This window comes from Nicotiana attenuata, unplaced genomic scaffold (assembly GCF_001879085.1).
Source record: "Nicotiana attenuata strain UT unplaced genomic scaffold, NIATTr2, whole genome shotgun sequence".
NCBI lineage: Eukaryota > Viridiplantae > Streptophyta > Magnoliopsida > Solanales > Solanaceae > Nicotiana > Nicotiana attenuata.
The window spans coordinates 49,760-59,505 of record NW_017670802.1 but is presented as its reverse complement, the minus strand read 5'-3'; the positions used below and the strand labels follow the sequence as shown (position 1 = coordinate 59,505).

At 34.8% G+C, this 9,746-nt stretch overlaps 2 protein-coding genes across 5 annotated transcripts in view; one reads left to right on the top strand and one right to left on the bottom strand.

Moving 5' to 3' along the window:
* Positions 1 to 1,330: 1,330 nt before the first annotated feature.
* Positions 1,331 to 3,489, top strand: LOC109243449 (60S acidic ribosomal protein P2A-like). Its single transcript, XM_019410384.1, has 4 exons — positions 1,331 to 1,441; positions 1,548 to 1,644; positions 2,845 to 3,068; positions 3,182 to 3,489. Exons 2-4 carry the CDS (start codon positions 1,557 to 1,559, stop codon positions 3,206 to 3,208), a joined length of 339 nt encoding a protein of 112 aa, XP_019265929.1. The 5' UTR covers positions 1,331 to 1,441; positions 1,548 to 1,556; the 3' UTR covers positions 3,209 to 3,489.
* Positions 3,490 to 5,105: 1,616 nt separating this feature from the next.
* The window catches only part of LOC109243448 (peroxisome biogenesis protein 16-like), a 4,825-nt gene continuing 184 nt past the window's right edge, over positions 5,106 to 9,746 (bottom strand). The window contains exons 1-9 of one of the 4 annotated variants that reach the window (XM_019410382.1): positions 8,749 to 9,254; positions 7,790 to 7,999; positions 7,452 to 7,525; positions 6,934 to 7,150; positions 6,577 to 6,842; positions 6,218 to 6,486; positions 5,720 to 5,787; positions 5,542 to 5,603; positions 5,106 to 5,462 (exon numbers count right to left, since the gene is read on the bottom strand). In XM_019410382.1, the coding sequence (XP_019265927.1) occupies positions 5,401 to 5,462; positions 5,542 to 5,603; positions 5,720 to 5,787; positions 6,218 to 6,486; positions 6,577 to 6,842; positions 6,934 to 7,133 (927 nt within the window). In that variant the 5' untranslated portion in view covers positions 7,134 to 7,150; positions 7,452 to 7,525; positions 7,790 to 7,999; positions 8,749 to 9,254 and the 3' untranslated portion in view covers positions 5,106 to 5,400. Of the gene's footprint in view, positions 5,463 to 5,541; positions 5,604 to 5,719; positions 5,788 to 6,217; positions 6,487 to 6,576; positions 6,843 to 6,933; positions 7,151 to 7,451; positions 7,526 to 7,789; positions 8,000 to 8,748; positions 9,256 to 9,746 lie in introns of those variants that run through there. The other 3 variants (XM_019410381.1, XM_019410380.1, XM_019410383.1) reach the window with 3 other exon arrangements.

The window sequence follows — 9,746 nt, the reverse complement described above, 5'->3', positions numbered from 1 at the left end:
ATATAACTTTCACAGAGTGAAGGATTATTTTGAGAATCCTTATTATTCTCATTATCACAATGATGACGATTATAATTTCATTTATTGCCACGTCCACATTCATTGATACCTTTACGGCAATAATTTTGTCTTCTTTCAGACTTATCACATACTGCTATCACATTCTCTTAAGGGAATGAGAATGGAGCAAATTCAATGGGACGAATTTTCAATTCTTTGCCCACAATCATACATGAATTTGATCATGGCGAGACATAGAAATTTTACCACTTCAGGTGGTTATAATTTCTTACAAACTCCATTAGAGTTATAATCAAACTTTGTTGTCTTTGCTTGTATTTAAAAACAAAGTATAGAATAAAAGAAAAAAATACGGTAAAATACTTACCTTAAATCCAGAATTTAATCATGAAGGAGTTCATGGAACAATTGACAATCATTATGCTCAATCCCAAAGCTTCTACTCATTGGTTAGAGTCTCGTGCTGATAACGTGTTATGAAATAATAAAAGAAGAAGAAGAGTATTGCAGAGAAAAGTAGGGAGAGAGAATTCTTATTTGAATTTTGGGATGAATTACAATAGAATAGAACCCTCTATTTATAGGGAGAGGGTGACTTAGCCACCAAGCAATGAACCCTAATATCTCTCTAAATATAGACATTCACCATAAATACAATTATATTTATAACATTTATGGAAATTTCATAAAATGCAAGAATCAATATGTTTCTAGCACCACATCAAAACTTATACTAGTTTAGTAGTATCAATCAAAATTGGACTATATTACCATTGCCCCTCTTCCCTCCTCTTCTGGATGGATAAAGAAAAACATAAGAATACTCCATCCGTTCACTAAAAATAGATTTTCATTTTTATTTGTCACTTTACGCATATCAAATGAAAACAATTTTTTTTTCCTGTTATACCCACAGTATTTATTACTCATTTCAAATCATTTTCTCAAATCCAATAAAATATGCATCAATTAATATGGAGTATCATGGTAAATTATGCACTTTATTTCTTAAGGGGTGTGAAAAGTCAAAGTGTGTCAAGTAAAAGGGAAAATTTTATTTTGTATCTCATACAACTGACATTAGTTGTATGAGGCATCTTTTTTGTCTCACAGTTTTGTGGACCCAGAAGTGTAAGATTGGAGTCCACAAATTTATGAGACAAAAAGGATCCTCATACAACTAATGTCAGTAGTGTGAGGCACACAATAAACCTTCTCAAGTAAAAGTGAACGGAGAGCGAATAGTTTCCTGGCCAATTAAGCAATAACCAAGGGTATTCAAATAAAATAGAATAATCCACTTCCGCATAGAATGCTGAAAAACCCTAACTATATATTCTTATGCTTCCCCCTTTCTTCAAAAACCCTAAGAGCAGCAGCTAAGAACCGCCATTGAAGGTTTTCATCGCTTCGAGATCTCGTGAGTACTCTCTCTCTTATTTCTTTTGTCAGTCATTTGCTTGTTTTGTTAATTCCAATTATTTGTATCTGAAAATGTTGTTTGTTTTGTGTTAATTTTTTAACAGAGAAGAGAAATGAAGGTAATCGCAGCTTACTTGTTGGCCGTATTGGGTGGCAACTCCTGCCCTAAGGCTAAAGATTTGAAGAACATCCTTGGATCTGGTACGCCCTATAACTCCTGAAGAATGTCTTTTCTTTCTTGTACATATTTTCCGTGTCATTGATTTTCTTGCATACCGATCCTGAAATAGCATTTGATTCGTATAGTTATTTATAAATATAAATGTATGCAATTTGGTTTATGTATTTACATGAATTAATACATATACAGGTTGGTATCCTGAAGTAATACCCTTTTTTTTTTTTGGCATTTCGTCAATTTAGCTTAAATGCTGAAACTTCTCTAGCTATTCTGAGAAGTACGAAGTTATAACTCCCTCGATGAGTTTGGTTGGACATTAAGCTTAATATGTTAATTTGACGCGTGCATTTTAGTAGGAGTAGTGGAAGAAAATATTAGAATAATGGTGAAAAATAGTTTGATCGTGGAAATGTTCCAAAACTTGAATAATGGGATGGTTTGTAATATTGAAAGATTTGAAAGTTATATACTAGGATATTTTTATTAGTGAGTTAGTGTTAAATATTTTGGGATTGGTAACATGCTAGGATGTAAAGAGTCACATAAATTGGGAGGAGGTAGTATCTTTCCTCTTTGAAGAAGTGGTTGGGGAATTTTATGATGTTGAGCACTTTCTTTGCCTGCTGTTCAGGTTTAATGAAAAATTTCAAGTGGTTATTAGAATTGTGAATAAATGGGGTGAAATCTCGGTTTCATTACCTTTTGTTGTTTTCTTTTTGTTTCCATGGTATTCAAAAGAAATGGAGCAAGGACGATGCCTATTTACTGCTATTAACATGTAACAATGAGAATTAATTTTTATCCTGTTGCCTTACCTGCCTGAGCTGTCCAGAGGTAGGAGTACTCTAATCGTTGCTTTTCTTGCATAAGGAACAATGCAATAATTGATTTTGCTTTCAAGTTTTCGTTGAATTGTCTTAAATTAATGCTATCTAATTCAGTTGATGCTGCTGAATGTAGTTCTAGGTTGTATTCTCTATGAAGTGTCTTAAATTGATGATTTGTAATGCAGTTGATGGTACTGAACAAGTGAAATCCAGATTGCATTGATTTTTGAAATGTCTTGAGCGGTTAATACTGATAACGTGTAATGTAGTTGATGTGACATGGTATATGATGTTGGCTTGTTATGCTTAACTGTGATATACTTTCATATGCTTCTGTTGGTGTGTGGTGGTTGTTCAATTCGAATTCATATTTGGAGTACATGCATGCTGCAGTTGGGGCTGAGGCTGATGATGATAGGATTGAACTGCTGCTCTCTCAAGTTGAGGGCAAAGATATCACTGAGCTGATTGCCGCTGGCAGAGAAAAGTTGGCTTCAGTACCTGCCGGTGGTGGTGCTGTTGCAGTTGCTGCACCTACAGGTGGCGCTGCTGCTGCACCTGCTGCTGTGGAGAAGAAGGAAGAAAAGAAAGTGGAAGAGAAAGAGGAGTCAGACGATGTATGAATACTCTCCTGTTTTTAAGAATTCGTTGTTTTTCTATTGGTCAGTGTTTCCTTTTACTTTCAATTCCTCTCATCTGCTTTTGTGTTTTCCTGGAATTTCTTTTACAGGACATGGGCTTCAGTCTCTTCGATTAGAAGAATACAAAGAATTCAGTGAACGAAGTATCTCATTTTCCAGCTGTACCCCTTGAGCGTATTTTAGGAAGTTTCTTGTCTACTTACAGATTTTGTTAGAACCTAAGTTTTCTTGGAAAACGTTGCTCAGGCAGACACTGAAATTATAGGTTTATTTCAAACATTCAGCTCTTTGTTCAATATAGCTATTTTGATCTTATGTCATTGAAAGATACCGTGGCGTTCTCATTTTTGGTGTTAGTGCCCGAACCTTAATAGAAGCCTGGAATTCTGAATGGCTATGTGGAGAGTATGGAGCTCAGAATTGTTGTGTTGTAGTAGTTCTTGTCGGAAATCATAATTTTGTTGTAGTAGATAGTAGACCCCAACTAGCTCATGCTAGTTTTGGGGCAGTTCCTAAGTACAGGGGACTGATAGCCCGTTTGGCCAACCTGCAAAAATCAGCTTATTTTGAGAAGTGTTTTTTTTCAAAAGTGCTTTTCTCAAAAGTACTTTTGGTGAGAAGCAGTTTGTGTTTGGGTAATTAGTTTGAAAAGCACTTCTGAGCGGCAATTAGTGTTTGGTCAAGCTTTAAAAAACTGCTTCTAAGTTTTTTTTTCACAAAATTGCTTCTCAAAAAAGTGATTTTGGAGAGAAGCTACTTTTTTCTGCTTCTCCAAAACTGCTTCTACTTCTCCTCAAAAGCATTTTTTTTCCTTCCAAAAGCTTGGCCAAACACTACGTGAATTTTCTCACAATCCCTGCAAAAAGGTGGTAGAGGTCATTTTGGTTTGGCCTCCAGCTGGTACTAGTTTTAGCTCTCAACCTTCATCACTGTGATCTGAATTCGCAGGGAAAAATTATTTCACGTGTGCGTAGAATCAAATATCATAACCTATTAGCGCAGTTTATAGAGCTTTGTATCAGACTTCCACATTGTTAAATCCAACCTAGTAGGTAAAGTTAAAAAAAAGGTAACTAATAATTTTACCTCTCGAAAAATAGCATAAAGATGAAAGAGAATATAGTAAAAAGTTGAACAGTTAAATGATATTTACCTTCTGAAAATGGCGAAAGATGAAACAGATTATAGAAAAAAGGAACATATTAACGTCTTAGACTGAGTAATACTGTCTCTCTAAAAAACCACACTATGAAAAATGAAACTGTTGAAACGGTAATATACTAATATTCGTAAGTTAGCTTGCCATTGTGAATTGTTTTTTTTTGAAAAGGAAGCCGGATGGATATCTTGAATTTATGATTTGGTTTTGTCTGATTCGACACAGTAAATACATTTTGATTGTGTTTGTGCTTTCTAGATGTTTTGATTTGATATAAAAGCAATATTTCTTTGTTTCTTTAACCAAAAAAAGGAAGAAAAAAAAGTCTCAAATTTCCCTTGAAGCTTTCTATGAAACCCCACTGCTAGTTTCTTATGTCCTAAATGATTACTTTCTCCGGTTCACAATAAGTGTCCAATTTGTTTTTTCATTTTGGTTCAAAATAAGTGTCCAGTTATGTAATCAAGAAAGAATTCAATTTGTTTTTACAAAATAACTCCTATGTACATATCTCTAAAAAGTTTTCTTACTCCTCACATTAAATGTTTAATTAGGGGTAGTTTAGTCATAGTAGGTATTTTTGTATAGAATTTAGTATTTTCTTAATGGGCGTGCTAAAAGCAAATTGGACACTTATTGTGAACCAGAGGGGGTAGTAGTTTATTGGATCTCCACTGTATTTTAACTCCAATACATATTACTTGTGAGAATCTCTGCCTTTTTTTCGAGATGGCACTTGTTAGAATCTATTTTTATTGGTCTGACCTCTTAAAAAGAGTACTATCCCAATTACGTGAGTATTTCAGTTCGAGCGTTTAGATAAAGCTTCACTATTAGGAAGTTTTGATCTTTACATTCAAGGCATAGATTCAGTAGTTGAATCATTGATTTCTCTAATAACTTTTGATAAACGTTTAATATACTTGAAATATTTTGGAACATACATTGAGTCAGGTGGGGTGGGGTGGGGAAAGAAAGAGACTGAAGCCCACCAAGACAACGCAGATGTATAGTAGAAGTCCTCCAAAACCTCCCCCAAGTAAAGAAAATCAATCAACTACGCCTCAATACCAAATCCCCAAGAAAAGGAAATTGCAAATATTAATGTAGAGGCTGCAAATAAAACAAGAATCTCCTGATAGCTTCCTGTTATGAACCAGATATGTATGTGTAACGCGTCTGGACTCCAATAAGAATTTCAATTAATTTCTCTGCATTTCAAGATAAGCCATTGTCAAAATATAGCGAAAATAGAAGGCAAAAACTGAACACGAATATTTTCAAACATACCTGCAACAAATCCAACAATGGGAACAGGTTGCACTAGCCTTTGAGTGCTTTCAAGTCTTTTCCTGCAATAACTGATGGCGTTAGCATTGTTCTACTTTATTCCAAATTCTATCTGAAGGGATTAGTTAGTAATATCATAACTATATGAAGCATATGTAATAACAAAGAACACAATTACCTGGTATGCTTGGTAAAAAGTGGATCTCGCATTAGGTACAACGCCCATAACATTCTTCGCCTTTTTAACTGCATATAATGTTTAACAAAATCATTTTATTTCAGCAAATAGAAAAGAATTTAACAGGATTCATTACAATAGTTGGTAAATTACTGGATTCCACGCAAAAAAGTGCGCCCTGGGGGTGGAGTGTATTAAAGAAGCCAGAGAAGGAGACATACAAGACACTGATATAATTAAGATAGAAATAAGGCACAGTCCAGTTCAAGAAGGAACTACATTCAAGGCACACAACCAGAGTATAGAATAAGATCCAACCGGGGGAAAAAATGAGAATACGTTAAAGAACAAATGCTGTTCATTCAAGGAGGCATCAACTGTCATGTTAGCGTATACGTGAGAAGGGTATGGCTGGAGACAAAATCTAGGGTCAGTACAAGCGAACTTAGATTCCATAAGAGGAGAAAGAAGATCGTTGAAATTTTGAAGTATCCTAACCTCGTCTTTCTCAGATCCAGAAAATTGAAGCTGCTGGTTCTTCTCGCTATGTTGAGACATCAATGTAACTGAGAGAATGCTATTTCCAATTAGGTCCACAGCCAGTGACGTGCACCAGGGAAACCACGACCGCTTCCCATATTTCCTCATCAATAGTACATAAATAAAAGGCCTTATGATGAACAAAATCTCCCCCGCCACATAGAATCCTCCAGGAATACCTTTCTCAGATAAGAAAGTCCGTAGACTAGGCTTCTCAACTAGTTTACCTATAAAAATATTTGAAAAAATATTACTAACAGACAAGTGAGAAATACAATCAGATCACCTGAATTTAGCCCAGAGCTAACGACAATTACTTTGAGGTTCCATTATTGCCTGAGGGTGCTGCATTATAGCATTCTTGCCAAAACTGCTCAAAGCGGATATTGCCCTGCCTTGAAGATTCCCAGGGTTCTGACCGTTTGAGATACCATACTCTCCATTCCCCCTAGGCTTATCAAGCCTCCTCTTCGTTTCTTGGGGACTTAAAGAATCAGAATCATTTTCTGCAATTTCAGTCTCCCCTCCTTGCAAAAGCATTTTGTACCCAGACTTCCTGAAGATAACCAGCCTAATACAAGCCCTGAAGACGTCAAATAATAGTGCAAATATTTAGTCATAAAATACCAAATGAATCTTTTGGAGAGTATGAATAATTTAGCTTGGACACTAACTTGACAGCCTCAGTGATGGCAATCAGATTCCATTTGTTCTTTTCACCATAAAGTTGCTCAGCCACAACCTCAATCGTTGTCTCCAAGTCTTTCAGCAAAGTAAGGCACAATGATAAAGGAATAAAAGAAGACTCTGTACATCTCGCATGCACATCGGTTGGACTTGTCTCTATTATGTATTCATTCATAGTAGTAATCATTCCTACGATGGATGATACTGCAAAGAACACACAGTTCAGGACAACAAACATAGGTAGCAAAGTAAAACTGCTAAATGAAAGTCTTTTTTTCCTTTCAAGTAAATCCTTATTCATTTTTCTCATTAGGTATAGCCCAAAGGAAAATGAGATATTAAGCAAGGAAAACTTTTGTAATAAAGCCATTAAGTCAATTTAAAGTAGCAACCTTTGACATAATGAAACCAAGATGGAAAAGGGTGATCCTAAATTCAACATAGAAGAAATGAGTTTAGAAAGATATTCTGACTGTTCTAAAAGCAGCAAAAAGATTACTGTTACCAAAATTTCACAAAACCTGCTTCCGGCCCGATTTCTGATTCAGCAAACTCATCTGGGAGGAACCACGTCAAATTCTGAACATTCACAACAAGATGAGGAAACAGTTATTAATATATACTCATCCTGTTGATAACCATATTTTATCTCGGTCAAGTATGAGGGAAGCCATGCATGCAACAGCCAGTAAGTCCAGTATTTGAAGGAAGAAGTAATATAAATAATTTTTAACAATGAAAGGATATGAACACAACTGGAAATCCATTGACAATATAAGGGAGAACAACAAAACTATAATATCTCTTGTAAATTTGGCAATGTAACATCTGAAGCAGTGTCACCTTCCATCCAAGTTTGAATGCAAAAGTAGTGGCATGAGGACAATATCGTTGGCAAATGTCTGCCTTGAGCAAACAAGGAACTCCTTAGAGTAACAAGGGAAAAAAAAGATGAAGCGGGCATTGCAAGCACACTGGGAAGATTGTTCTGTGCTTGTACGGCCATTCCTCTCTCTCCGTTTTTCACTAAATTGTGATTCATACTCATAAGAGCTACAACACAAATGAATTGTGATTAATATTCAAGTACCCCCTTATCCTGGTGCAGGGCGCCAAGAGCTAAAATTTGTGGTGATTCATGAAAAATTAAAAATTTTGTGGTGATTGACACACTATGTACTAGTTCCTCAGATGAGATTTTTCAACAATGCGACCACCAATTTTTGATGATTACAATTACAGCTTCAAGAATAAATGATACTACAAGATAAGTTTTAGTGTATTTACAGCCAGCCACAAACATTAAATCTTATTCACGAGAATTTGATAACCAACATAATGAAATGAAACACTCTAAGTAACCATTTCAAACTAACTCTATCTTGACTGCCTGGTATTTCAACAGAAACCCAAACTGCTGAGAAATGTGTTATCCTTTTTGGCTAAGCTCAGAAAAGCACAAACCAATGAAAGGTACAAACTTTGAGAGGGAAAAGATCCCATTTAGGTAGCAAGTTATGGAATCTCAATGTTGAAGTTTTGAACACGCATAATTAATCGTAAAATTGTTTGTAAGGGGAAATTTTCCTACATACAGTACCATTAACTTATCTAAAAAACAGGAAATGATCAAAAGAAACATTTTAGCTTAGAACACAAAATTGAATTCGTCATCTACACTACAATTTTTACACCATAAACAAGTAGAAGGTATTTTAACAAAATCCAAAGCACCGTAATCTTTATAAAATAAGCCAAATATATACAGAAAAAAAAAACATTGATAACTAAAAGGGGCTTACATTGACAAGAGAATCGAAATAACGGACAAAATCTTTATTCCTCCTAATCCATCTCTTATAAGACTCCATAACACCAGAATTCCCAAAAAAACAACAATGATTCAATCACTTAAGGCAACACTGAATCCAAAGTCAACGGTCCCTTCAGGTAGCTTTTCAGATCAAACCCAGATGACATTAAATGCACTTTGACTCATCAGAAATGGCAGTGTGTTTAGGTTGGTGCTGGATCAGAGTTAATATGGTGACGAAAGATTTGAAGAAGAAGAAAACAAATTACTAAATGATTAATATATTCATGTTGGTGGGCTAAAGCGTTTTCACGACCCAACTAGCATATGACGAAGATCACGAATTGAATTTTTTTAAACATAAATGGGAGAGCAAGACAATAACTGGGGATCGCGAGCAGATTCCTAATAAGGGGAAAATGTCACGAGAATATATCACAGTGTTTCACTAGGGTGGCGGGATATTTAGTTGTGATCTTATGGAAAGTAATTATTCTGTTCTTTCCATTTTATAATATGCTATATTTGACTGATCTTGATTAATAGAGAGAAATAATGATACGAATAATGGACTTATAAAATACGTTTTAAAAGGAAAGGTAAATTTTATACCTAAAAAAAATGACTAGTTACCTAGTAAAACAGTACATAAAGTTTTGCGTAGTATTATAGAAGCTAAATGTATTTCGACCTAAAATATAAATAAATAAGAACACAAATAGATATACAATAAACTAAAAGTAAGTATAGACAGACTACCTAGAAACTACTAACTTCGTACTAGTACAAAGAAAAGTGAAATGACATTAGTACGTATAAAGGTCAAGTTAAAGTAAACGTTAAACGTATAAAACGTTTANACGTAAAACTAAGTAAATTTAAGTTTAGAACTTTTTTTCGGTTGTTTAAACGNNTTTACGTTTTTAAGTCGTTAATAAAATTCGGTAGTTAAGTCGTAAACGTTTCCGTTAACCCTTTAGTTTTAAA

Excerpts from the sequence above, each read along its gene's own strand:
- LOC109243449 (XM_019410384.1), top strand. The coding sequence starts at position 1,557 with ATGAAGGTAATCGCAGCTTACTTGTTGGCCGTATTGGGTGGCAACTCC. Across the intron at positions 1,645-2,844 it reads GAAGAACATCCTTGGATCTG|TTGGGGCTGAGGCTGATGAT; the intron begins GTACGCCCTATA and ends TGCATGCTGCAG. Across the intron at positions 3,069-3,181 it reads AGAAAGAGGAGTCAGACGAT|GACATGGGCTTCAGTCTCTT; the intron begins GTATGAATACTC and ends TTTCTTTTACAG.